Consider the following 13,583-nt stretch of genomic DNA (forward strand, 5'->3'; position numbering starts at 1 on the left):
TCTCTTTCCCTCTCTCTCTTCTTTCTGTCAAATAAAAAAATATATATTTTTTAAAATATAACTAGATAATTTTAGAAAGACCTATAACTATAAAAAAGTCAATTAGATATCTAAATAGTAGCAACAATTACAAATGAAATTAAAATTAAAATTAAAAGTGGCAGGGTGCCTCGGTGGCTTCATCAGTTAAGAGTCTGCCTTTGACTCAGGTCATGATCCCAGGTTCCTGGGAGCGCTGCATCAGCCTACCTGCTCAGTGGAGATCCTGCTTCTCCCTCTCCCTCTTCCCCTGTCTCCTGCTTGTGCTCTCTCAAATAAGTAAATAAAATCTTTAAAATAAACAAGTAATAAAATTAAAAGTTCCATTCACAATAGCATCAAAAATATTAAAATAGAATAAATTTAGTGTAAGGTATAAATCTTCTATATGAAAAATATGAAACATTTCTGAGAGAAACTCAAGATCTAAGTAAATAGAATGTAACTTATTCATTGATTTAGATATTCAGTATTTTTAAAGATATGTGTCCTCCTAAAATTGATAAATTTATTGCTATACCAATCAAAATCCCAGGAGTCTTTTTTGTGTGTGTCTAGAAACTGACAAGAACATTATGTACATGAATGTTCATAGCAGTGTTATTCATAATATTCAAAAGTTAGAAACAATCCAAATGTTCATCAGCGGCTGAATGGACAAATTTGATTGATATATGGTTGTTAGATGAAATACAAAGTTTTCAGTACATTTTGAATTTCAGATGAACAACGAATAATTTTAGCATAAGTTTTAGCATTAGTTTTAGCATAAATGAATAATATTAGCATATCCCAAATATTGTATGAGATATGCTAAAGAAGTAGTCACTGATAACAGAAAATCGAAATTAACTGAGCTCTGTATTTTTTTTGTTTTTATCTGTTTTTGTTGAATTTGGTAACCCAAGGTAGATTCACATTGTGTGAAGCACTACTCAGAAATAAATAGGGGTGAATTGCTGATACACACAATGTGGATGAATCTCAAAAATATTATGCTAGGTAAGACAGACCAAAAAAGCACACACTGCAATTATGGCAAGGCTGCAGCATACAAGGTTAATATACAAAAGTCAGTCATTTTCCTATATATCAGCAATGAACAAGTGGAATCTGATATTAAAAGCACAATCCTTGGGAAAAAAAAAAATAAAAAAAATAAAAGCACAATCCTAGGGGCACCTGGGTGGCTCAGTTGTTTGTGTCTGCCTTCAGCTTAGGTCATGATCCCAAGATCCTGGGATTGAGTCCTGCATTGAGCTCCTTGCCTAGTGGGGAGTCTGCTTTTCCCTCTCCCTCTACCCTTCCCCACTGCTCATGCTCTCTTGCATGTGCTCACTCTCTCTCACTGTCTCTCAAATAAATAAATAAAATCTTTTTAAAAAAGCACAATACCATTTACATTAGCATCCAAAAAATGAATTACTTAGGCATAAATCTAACAAAGTATGTACAAGATCTATATAAAGAAAACTGCAAGACTGATGAATGAAATCAAAGAATTTTTTCAATGGAGTGATATTCCATGTTTGTAGAGAGAAAGACTCAGTATTGCCAGATGTCAGTTCTTCCCAACTTGATCTATAGATTCAGTGCAATTCCAATCAAAATCCCAGCAGGTATTTTGTGATTATCAACAAACCAATTCTCAAGTCTATAGGAACATTTGGGAAGACAGTTTGTTGTAAAACTAAATATATTCTTATCATATTATTAATAATCATGCTCCTTGGTATTCACCCAAAGGAGTTGAAAACTTAAATTCACATAAAAACCTACACACAAATGTTTATAGGAGCTTTATTTGCATCACCAAGGCTTGGAAGCAACCAAGATGTCCTTCAGTCAGTGAATGAATAAATGAATGAATAAATAAACAGTGGTATGTCCAGACAATGGGACATTCATTATTCAGGGCTAAAAAGAAATGATCGATCAAGCCATGAACACATGGAAAAATCTTAAATGCATATTACTAAGTGGAAGAAACCAATCTGAAAAAGCTGGATCTGAAAAAGCTACATACTATGTAATTTCAACTCTATGACATTCTTGAAAAGGCAAAACTATAGAAACAGTAAAAAAGGTGTGTGGTTGTCAGAGTTTGAGGTGCAGGTGGGGATGAATAGGCAGAACACAGAGGATTTTTAGGGTAGTGAAAATACTCTGTATGATACTGTAACAATGCAAATGTCATTACGCATTTGTCCAAACTCATTGAAAGTACACCACCAAGAGTGAATCCTAATATAAACTATGGACTTGGGTGATTATGATGTGTCAATGTAGTAGGTTCATCAGTTATAACAAATGTACCACTCTGGTGGAGGATGTTGATAAAGGGGGACACTGTGCATGTGTGTGGCAAAGGTATATGGGAAATCTCTATACCTTCCTCTCAATTATACTATCAACCTAAAACTGCTTTAAAAACTAAATAAATAAAAGGTATGCATTGTATGATTCTATTTATTTGAAGTTCTAGAACTAGTGAAATTAATTTATAGTGACAAAAAATCAAATCAATGTGTGGATTTGGACTGGAAAGATTCATGAGGAAACTTTCTAGGGTGATAGAAATGTTCTATATCTGTATTGGAGTGGTGGTAACACGGCTATACTCATTTGTCAAAACTCATAAAACTATCCTTAAAATGTGTGCACTTTACTGTATATAAATTATTTCTCAATAAGGTTTATGTTTTTTTAAATGTGAAGGTCAGACTCTAGAATAATCAAAGGTTTAGAAATACTATTTAAATTTATATCCTTGAAGAAACGAGTTTTGGACCATGGACCTAACCCAATACAGTATTGCTAACTATGTTTTGTTAGCTCTAGAAATTATCTCCGATCTCAAATATCTAATGATATCTACTCTGTTAAAAATATATATGCCCAAAAATAAAAAAAAAATAAAATAATAAAAGGCCTAAAATTGTCCCAAGATGAAAAAATTTTTGAGAAGTTTGTTTTTGCATTAATGTTTTTCATACTTTTTTTCAGAATATCCAGGAAGGAAATTTTGAGTAATATATTAAATGGCTAGTCAGCCTTTCAAATAATAGTTAAGAGTGTAGTTGTATTACTGAGGTTCTTTTAAAGATATCAATGCATTCTAAAACTATCTTTAAAAACTTTGAAAATTGGTTCAAATTATTATTAATCTTCCTAAAAATCCTTGATTATCATATTTTTTTGTCCTAGCCAAATTTTTCTTAGGTCTCTTCTTTACTTGACTTTTCTTTTTCAAATAGTTGTTTGTTTTTACTAAGAATAAATCAAAGGTCAAAAGCAGACAGGCTGAAGTAGTGATTAAGCTGGTATTAAAACACAACTGTGATTGTCATTTCCTGTTCAAATGATTTGATCATGCTGCCTTCTGTTTCTGTGCTTTTCCTATTTTTCATTAGAAATTTAATACCTTGGTAGGAGAAAAAGGAGCACAAATGAGTGGAGGACAGAAACAGAGAATCGCAATTGCTCGAGCTTTAGTTCGAAAACCAAAAATCCTGATCTTAGATGAGGCTACATCTGCCCTAGACACAGAAAGTGAATCAGTTGTTCAAGCTGCACTGGAGAAGGTAAGTGAGCAGATCATTTCTTGTTTCCATATTCCTAGTTCAACACTGTTTTTAACACAAGAGAGTTTGGCTCTGCAGATTATTTCTTGAGTTCAGTCTCTTTAAGGTATTGATGCAGAGTATTCACCCTTGTAAAAATGTATATATGTTGGCTACAGGAAGTGATTTGGATGAGAAAAGATGCTGTAGTTGGTGCTATAAACATATAAGAGGCTGATATCCAAGCAATCATCCCATATATGCCTCCTTTTGAATAGGTATGCACTGTACACTTCCCATAGTAACCCCACATCACTACCACCATCATAGCTATAACCATATCCACTCTTAGCCTCTTCTATACACACTTGTGGGGTTCTCTTCTGTGACCTATTTTTCCTCTTTAAACCCAAGAGGTTTTTTTTTTTTCTTTCTTTTTTTTTTGCCCCCCCCCCCCAACCCAAGAGGTTTTAACTTAATTTCACCTCCAGTGGGGAAGCAAATAGTGTTGTTTGTGCTGGCCCTGAACCAAGCTCCTCTAAGAGCCCTGGATCCTCTAACTTCACACTAACCCCCTGCTTACTACATGCTACTGATATGGTTTAGGACCACAATGCAGGGATGGTACTTTACCAAACTGCATTGCATTTCAGAAAGTAGTTGGTGGCAATGATATGAAAAACCATCAAATACTTTTTTTAATGAGCAGCCGTTCTTTTACTTTTTTAAAAAAGATTTATTTATTTAAGAGAGAAGGAGCAGGGGGAGGTGCAGTGGGAGAGGAAGAGGGAGAATCTCAAGCAGACTCCCCACTGAGGGTGAAGCCTGACACAAGGCTGAATCTCAAGAACCTGAGATCAAGAGTTGAGCTGAAATTAAGAGTAAACACTTAACTGACTGAGCCGCCCAGGCGACTCCCAACCCCTCTTTTAAATCATGGCCTTCAAACCCTTCAGAAGGCTTAATGGCACATATTACTTTGAGTCTGTTTGAAAATCTGTTGTGTTTTCCTGTCTAAGAAAATTACAGGCTTTTTCTTTTTAAATACGAACTTTGTGCAACGAGAAATGGATATTGGCAGCCAGAGTGCCCACTGCTTATTGAATAATCTATTAGTTATTATTATCAACTTGTAAATCATATTGTGTAAGTTTTTACCCTAGTTTCCATCATACAATAAGTGCCACATGATGTTCATGATATTTCTTATTTCTGTAAAGCAAACAAATGATATGAAAGTCCATGTTTATTGTAGACACTTTGCCAATTTGGTTTATTTTGATGGAGAAGAAACAGTGATTCCCTCTAATGATGACTGATGCTTTATTCATTTTTTTATACTCAGTAACTAGGACTGGGCTCTATCTGTGGAATGCACAGATTGTGCAAAATGCACAGAATTGTGTTCAGTGGTGATGCTTAGTTACTTAGGGCTTGAATGTACAAAAAAATTACACTTAACATTACTGTCTTTTAACTAAGATTTGCCTTTGTTTTATTGAGATATAATGAACATATATATAAGATTTTTAAAAACATATTGTGAGAGGGTACAGTGTTGTTTAGAGGTTAAGGGTCCATTGCTTTTTCATCCAATGTGTTAATCACTTCAGGCAGTCAGAACCTGTTCAGACTTTTAAAATAATAGCTGCTTGGTAACATATTAAACTAATAAAAGTCTTTTTTACTACCTGTTAAAATCTATACCATAATAAAAAGAGAACAACACAAAATGTAAACTATGATTACAATTATATACAATAGGTGTGCATGTGCACAAAATTGAGGACAACATATATGAAAATACCAACAGTTGTATGGCAGAACTATGAAGGAATTTAAGGTTTTTTAAATTCATTTACTATTATAGTTTTTCAGTTTTTAAAGATGAGGGGATTATTGACATGGTGGAGATATACAGGTGTGAAACTGCTTTAAGTAGGTTTTGCTGGTCTTTTGTGGGATGAAGGTAAATGGTAACCAATGACGTGACAAGTAGCACAATAAATTGAATAATTATATATGCCTAAGTTTATTGGAAAATGACTCATAGCAAAGAGGAGAATTAAAATACAAGCAAAGTAATGAAAGCTCCAGTGCCATGAGCATCTTCTATACATACCACACAGAGGGCAATTATAGAATCACACCTGTGGAGAGGCCCCTACTTAGAAAGGATGGCATGCAGCAGATCTCATTTCTGTTCATCTAAGAACTCTCAGACCTGCTGCATAAAACGGCCTAACTTACAATAGTTAGCACATTTTTACAGCTCAAAATATCTTAAAGCTACTAACCAAATAAAGAAGGAACGATAAATATATTATTGCTGAATACCTGTGTCTACCTCCCTCCACACCCAGCCTTCATTTGTTCCTCCCAACCCCTCCTTTCCATTACCCCCATTGTCTTCCACTTATATCAAGCTCTAGAATCAGTCAAACTAATCCATAGTGATTTTTAAAAAGAAATCAAGGAGCACTTGGGGGTCTCAGTCAGTTAAGTGTCCAATTCTTGATTTTGGCTTGGGTCATAAACTCAGGGTCATGAGATCAAGCCCCATGTTGGGCTCCATGCTCAGGGGAGAGTCTGCTTAAGATTCTCTCTCTCTCTCAATTCCTGTGCCCCCCCCCAACTCATGCTGTCTCTCTAGAATAAAAATATATAAATCTTAAAAAGAAAGAAAGAGAAATCAAATCAGTAGTTTCCTGGAACAGAGGGTGGATTTTGACTAAAAAGAGTATGAGGGATCTATCACTCTTATCGTCACTTGGATTACTGCAGTAGCTAACTTACTGCCTCAGCCCATGCCCATACAATCTTTTTTAACACAGCAGTCAGGTGATACTAGTAAAATGTAATTCTGATCGTGTCATGCTTCAGCTTCAAATCCTCCAATGGCTTCTTAACTCATTCTTCACAGTAAAAACCAAATTCCTTACAATAAGCTACAAGGTTCTATGGAGTCAGGCTCCAAGCTCCTTCTGGAACGTCACATCCCATCATTCCTCTCAACACTGGCTGCTCTTTAAACATGCTATATCCCTTCTTATCAGCTAACATACTATGTGTGCATTTGTTTATTTTGTTGTCTCTGTTCCCCCACTGGAATGTAAACTCAGTGGTGGCAAAGCCTTTGATTGGTTAACTGCAGTGTCTCCAACACTAGAATGATGCCTAGTCCTTAGTAGACAGCCAATAAGCATTTGTTAAATGCATTTTGGATGAAAACAGTTTCAAGGCCTGAAGTTCTATTTTCTGGATTTCTTAAGTTAGGCTTGCAGCAAATTAGTTTTGCTTCACTTATCATGTTCATTAGAGGGACCTAGGGTAACTGGATAAGGATTTATGCTACAGGCTATGGGGTTCCACTCTGCTACTGATTTGGACCCAGCATGCCAATGCAGCAGGCTTCCATTCAGTCCCAGTAAAGGAGGAATGGCAGTAACCACTTGTAGGCCCCTGGGGAAGCAGAGGAAGCCCACACTGACTTTGGGATAAAGCCTGGAAAGCTCTTTGAAATGTTAAAAGTGGTATGCAAATCTAGAAATAGTTATTACCAAGGGAGGGTCAGCTATACCACATCAATGGAGAACCTCTAAAAAGACCCCTTGCTAATTATGAGGGAAGGGTTTCCCTTACAGTTTTATTCTTTGAAGAGGCAGAGCTGCTCATAGGCTTTTCTTTATCATTACTGTTCTTTCTTACTGTGATGCACTCTGCTGATCTTTCTCAGAGGCCCCTTAACATATTTATATTACTTGGAGAACTGAACAATAAGAAAATTGGTATGCTGCATTAAGCTGTGGACTACTTTATTGAATTAACCCCAAAGAAACGATTATCCAAAGTTAAAGAAAAGTTAATTATTACACATTTTGATGTCTCTTTGTCAATTAAATATCTTGCTTTTGTATGTAGAATTAGGAATGTATTCAATTTTTTCTTCTTTTTTTTATTTTTATTTTTTTTTGACCATTTGTAGCAACATTATAATAGTTGAGAACAGAAAGGGAATTTCTGCAAGGGGATTTCCTTGGCTAGAATTTAGCCAAAAGAATAAAGGTAGCATAGAGACTATCTCATCCGAAAAGCATTAGGGAATATTTTATAAACCTGCCTAATCAAGCTCACATTTGTTAGGCTTGGTGTTAAACTATATAGATCACTAATTTATTTTAGGGTAGTGCTTCGCCTTCTTTGATAGATCAGGTCCCCATTGAGAATCTGACTAAGAAAGGGAAAAATAAACCACTGTAACTCTTCAGAAAATCTACAAATGGACATGTATACAAATATTTACATATAATATATATTGAGTCATTATATATATTATATATTTAATTGATATATATATATATATATATATATATATATATATCAAGCCATTCTTGAGTCATTATTTCAGGTGTAATAAAGGAACAAATGGGTGATAATAGCTAATCATTGTAAGAACCCAATGAGGCAAGAACACTTCTTTTCCAATTTTACAGATTTGCACACTGAAGCACAGAGAGATTGAATAACAGCTAGACAATAGTGAAGCCAGAATGTGGACCCAGACACATTTCTTTAGCTCATTCACATAGCCACCATGCTATATTGCCCCAAGATTATATATTTGCTAGAGACTTAAGCTAAATCTTAATCCAGATCACTCTTAAAAACTAGCCTCTTATTAAAGATAGAATTACCATATATATATCCAGCAATTCCACTTCTGGGTATATACCCAATAAAATTGAAAAAAGGAAGTCAAGCAGATATTTGTATACTAGTGTACTAGTGTTCATAATAGCATCATTCACGATAGGCAAAAGATAGAAACAACCCAAATGCTCATAGACAGATGAATGGATAAACAAAATGTATGTATATACAATGGAATAGTACTCAATCTTAAAAAGGAAGGAAATTCTAGCATATGCTACAGCATGGCCCTAGAAGATGTTACGCTAACTGAAAGAGACATGCAAAAAAACAAATACTGTGATTGCATTTATAGGAGATACCTAGAATAGTCATGTTCATAGACAGTAAAATGGAGGTTACCAGGGCTAAGGGAAGGAGAGGAATGGGAAGTTATGGTTAAAAGGGGTATAGAGTTTCAGCGCGAAATGAAAAAAAAGTTCTGGAGTTAGTGATGATGGTTGTACAACAATGTAAGTGTACTTAATGCCACTAAATTATATACTTTAAAATGGTTGAAACTGGCTAAAATTTCATGTTATGTATATTTTACTACTAAGAAAAAAAAGAATGGCAATCTAAGCCTGAGTATAAAAGAATAGTGACATAAAAGGAATTGGCCTCTCAGCTCCCAGAGGACATTACCCTTAAAAATGGTTAGAATGGTAAATTTCGTGTTATGTATATTTTACCAGAATTTTTTTTTAAAGACAGAAAAAAAAAGCGCCACTAACCTCCTTCTAAAACTACATTGCCTCCTTGGGAAAGAAACAAACCATACCCCAAATTGAGGCTCCCATGTCAGCTTATAATAGACTCACTTTTGTCCTCTTAAGCTGCTTATTTTGATCCTATTTTATATATAGCTAATGTTTTTTTCTTTCACAAATGGATTTAAATCATCATTACTTAGCAGGACATTTTAGAGTCTTAAAAACATACAATAAAAAGCCTTAAAATATAGCAAAATGTTTTTCTATAAGTATCTTGATAATTTCTATAAATTTAAATTATTCCTAAGTCTCGTCCTCCCCCACAGATAAGAAAACTTTCTATATAAGATATTAATTTTTCTAATAGCTACCAAATAAAATATCTCTGATGTATTTTTTATTGGTCAGTATTCTGGGCTAGATAAGATATTATTCCCTCTTGGAAGTAAGATGAGCAAATTATTGTAGCATTTTCTCTTCCTAGCCACCATTTACTTCATCATTTACTTTTTGTTGTAATTTCTTCACAGATATTTGCTTAATTAAGTTAGATGAAGGAGAAAGATATTAAATGGCTATAAATAATTTTATTATTATCAATTGCTAACTTATTTAGAAGGGAAGGTGGAGATATTTCAGATTATAAAAAGAAAACATTGTATTATAGAGTACTATTCCACATTGCTCATTAGGCAATACATGTGGCCTCATCTCAGCAAAGAGTTTAGATTTTGAATGTGTTTTACTCTCTAAAGAGTCTTAATGTAAGTATACATATTTTCACATGAGTAGATCTCTGCAAGCTGAAAAGAAGAGGTTGAGTAGGAGGTGAGTCGCATTAAATATGGCTTCTAAGGGCCTAATATTTTACAACTTGTCACTTCATTTTATAAGAGAAAAAGCATTTTCAGACAGGTGAAGTGGCCTGACAGTAATTCTACATTGTTCAGCTATGGAACCAGTGTTGACTCAAAAGAATGGCAAGCCAAGTGGCTTTCAGCATCATAATAAGGTAGTTAATACACCAAAAATCCTGTTTCCCATATAACTACCATAGAGACTTTCTTATAGCAGATGGTCAATTAAAATCCAGTAGCTGAAAGAGGTGGAAGTTTATAAAACAGTAATGAGAGGTTTTTCAGACTGTATTCTTGGAGTACTAGGGTAACTAGGGTTTTCCAGGAGCCTCTTGAGGAAAAGGAGAGAGATAGGGTGGAGTAGAAGGTAGGGCCATGCACCACCATCTCCAAAAATTCAAATGGCAACTAACCATTAATCTGTATAGTTTATTTAAGTCTATTAAGTTCCCACATGTGCTTTCATTTAATAAAAGGATTTTGCAACCTAAAAATAAAAAAAACTTGAAGATCACAGATTGCATTGCATCATGGAGTATATATCAGTGAGCCCCAAGTTCACCTGAGCCAACCTGCTAGGAGGCAAGTCAGTGGGAACTTGCTGTGGGACCTGAGAACTCTGTTTACAGGCTTCTTCAGAGAGTGTATTACTACCCCTATTAACTGACCCACCAGTCAAATTCAGGCCTTTCAAATGTTCAGAGCTTTGCATTGTTCTTCTTTTCCTTTTGCCTACCTTTATTCAAGGCGCTTGACCATCATTGATGAAAAGCTAGCTAGCCTCCCTCAGGCCCTTATCTCTGCCCTAGCATTTCCATGAGGGATGTTTTAAAACATCCTCTATTTCAAAGTGCAAGCTAATTACCTGATGATTTATTATTGTGCATGGAATTGCAAAGAATCTAAAGAAATGCCAAACAAAGTGTGAAGTAGAGACCTACCTTCCTGTTGACCTTCCTTTGGTTAAATACCTTAAAGTCTGGCTTTTAGCTTTGTTTAAACTATGAAGGAGGGGAGAAGATACTAGGAAGTTCTTTCAAATTGGTACTCTCTAGAAGAACTAACAGCAACAAAGAGTTATTGAAAATCTACCACATCTTCTCTGAGGCATCTGAAAATTCAGTGGAATGGATTCCACTATCTCCCTTATTTTCACAGTAATTCTTGTTTAAAAAAAAAAAAAGAAAAGCATCAGCTCAGATTTCTTTGACCAGTTTTCTAGGAGGCCTTGACTCTCAAAATCTCTCCTCTATGTTTTAAGTCTGAAACAATTAATGTTGTTTGGCCAGTACATCAGTTTTAGGTCACATTCATGATGTAGTGGAGCTGTATTTTTGTAGTGTATTTTATAGCACCTTGAATGTATAATTGTAAGCTCATTTTATAGGTTTATAGGTTTTTCAAAGCACAGTTTCCACCACCACCCCCCTTTTTTAAAGGATTTTATTTATTCATGAAAGAGAGAGAGAGAGAGGCAGAGATACAGGCAGAGGGAGAAGCAGGCTCCATGCAGGGAGCCCAACATGGGACTCAATCCCGGGACTCCAGGATCAGCCCCCGGCTGAAGGCAGGCGCTAAACCGCTGAGCCACCCAGGGATCCCCAACACCCCCCCCCCCTTTTAAAAAAAATTAAGTGAAAAAAAATAATAATAAAAAAAATAAAAAAATAAAAAAAATTAAGTGACCTCTACTACTAATATGGGCCTCAAACTTACAACCCAGGGAGATCAATAGTGACATCTCTACTGACTGAACCAGCCAGGCATGCCTAGTTTTTTCCCTTTTAAAGTATTAGGCATTTCTGTGATTTATTTGATACACTCAGACACTCATTCATGCTAAAATGGATTAAACTGTAATATAATATATACCTTAATCAAATATTTAGAGTTTAGACAGGAGCCTGGCAGAGTAAAGATAGTACAGATGGGTAAGTGCAGGCCATTCCAATCTGCAGGAACATCAGTGCTCACTAAGGCACAACTGCAGAAATGTCGTCCCTTACTGTCAGTTTTCAGATTCAGACAACAGCATGAACTTTTGCAAAATAAATAAAGTTGTTCCATATGTAATGCCTAATGAGTGAAGAAATATTAGAAGAGAGGCCTACAAAAATGCCTGTGAAGTAAGACTGCCATGAAGAAAAGGTTTAGAATAATACAACCTGCATCAAGAAACTTCATAATTCTGATTATGTCATGAGGCTGCACACCATTCTCAAATCTTTTCTAATTACAGCCTCCTGATTGATTTTACAACTTCTTTTCCCCTACATTCTCCTTAGAGTCTCTGTATTATATGTGCCCTTTTATATTTTTTTGCCATTTTATATTTTTAAGTAAATTTCATACATATTAATTTGCTTTGAGAAATGTTTAGCAGTATTGTGAAATCATTGAGCCAATTGGTAATATCTTATAGCCTCATCAATTAGGTTTGAGAACTGGTTGCTTTCTGAAAATAACATTTGTCACCTCAAGGAAATGTAATTGAATAAATGAGAGTGCTATGGACCAGGAGCCTGGGTGTCTCAGTGTTTTCACCTCTGCACTGGTGGTCCTAATGCATACCCACTCAACAATAACATTCTTAGATTCATTCCCCTTTAAGGTGCTGGAGGCAAGTCTCAGGGTCTCCAAGACCCAGAATACAATTAAATTTGAATGGGAAAAGTGGGATTAGAATAGGCTGAATGTCTTAACTCTAAAAACTAGGCACATTGGACAAACCCAAATTGAGAGATTCTACAAAGTATCTGACTGGTATTCCTCAAAACTATCATGTTCATAAAAAATAAGAATATCTGAGAAATTGTCACAACCAACAGGAGCCTGAGGAGACATGATGGTTAAATGTAATGTATTCTGAAGGAGATCTGGGAGCAGAAAAAGGATAATAAGTAAAAATTAAGGAAATCTGAATAAAGTATGTTTAGTTAATAATGTATTGATACTGGTTCATTTGTTGTAACAAATGCACCGTAGGAATGTCAGATGTTGACACTGGGAGATACTGTGTGCAGGATACGTGAATATTGTATCTTTGCAGATTTTCCCTAAATCTAAAATTATTCTAAAATAAAGTTTATTTTAGAAACTAAAGCAAAAAAAAATCACATTTTTACCAATTTTATTATACCATTCATTAGGATGCTTCTGTATAAACCAGGCTTAGAATTACCACATACAAGTAAATAGGAAACTGTGGGAAACAAAAAGCAAACCATAAAAATTCTCTTCCCAATTATCATCACTCATTAGTTTTAAAAAATTCTATGTATTTGGCAATATGAAATATAAAGGAAGCACTAAGAATTTTAGTGTTTAGACCTCTCTTCTGCAGATTATGTTACACATAAATACCATCTTGAGAAACACATATGCTAGTAAGTGCCAATTAACCACATAATTATGCGTACATTGTCAGACCTTACAGAAACTAAGAAAAATAAATCATCCTACCTACAATACAGTTAGTTGCTCCTCAATCCTCTTTATGATTACATTTGCATAATAGTCATTAAAATGCCTCTATCTCATTCAGTATTCTTATAGAACTCCAGAAATGGCCAACTTGGATGCTATAAATACAGATGATTCTTCTGTTCGACATTTTATTTAACAGCTTTTTTTTTTTGAGATTTAATTGACTTAAACTGCCCATATGAAAGTACACAATTAGAAAAGTTTGGGCCTATGTGTACACTTGTGAAATCACCACA

At 34.9% G+C, this 13,583-nt stretch overlaps 1 protein-coding gene across 3 annotated transcripts in view; it reads left to right on the top strand.

Annotated features, from left to right (window-relative positions):
* Nucleotides 1–13,583, top strand: part of ABCB5 (ATP binding cassette subfamily B member 5) — a 186,681-nt gene that overhangs the window by 64,733 nt on the left and 108,365 nt on the right. For all 3 annotated transcript variants that reach the window (XR_005369524.1, XM_038557070.1, XM_038557071.1), the window contains exon 16: nt 3,453–3,623. Coding sequence is in view for 2 of the 3 variants with exons in the window: in XM_038557070.1 (XP_038412998.1) it covers nt 3,453–3,623 (171 nt within the window). In the remaining variant the exon portion in view is untranslated. The remainder of the gene's footprint in view (nt 1–3,452; nt 3,624–13,583) is intronic.

Source organism: Canis lupus, chromosome 14 (assembly GCF_011100685.1).
Source record: "Canis lupus familiaris isolate Mischka breed German Shepherd chromosome 14, alternate assembly UU_Cfam_GSD_1.0, whole genome shotgun sequence".
In the NCBI taxonomy this organism is placed as follows: domain Eukaryota; kingdom Metazoa; phylum Chordata; class Mammalia; order Carnivora; family Canidae; genus Canis; species Canis lupus.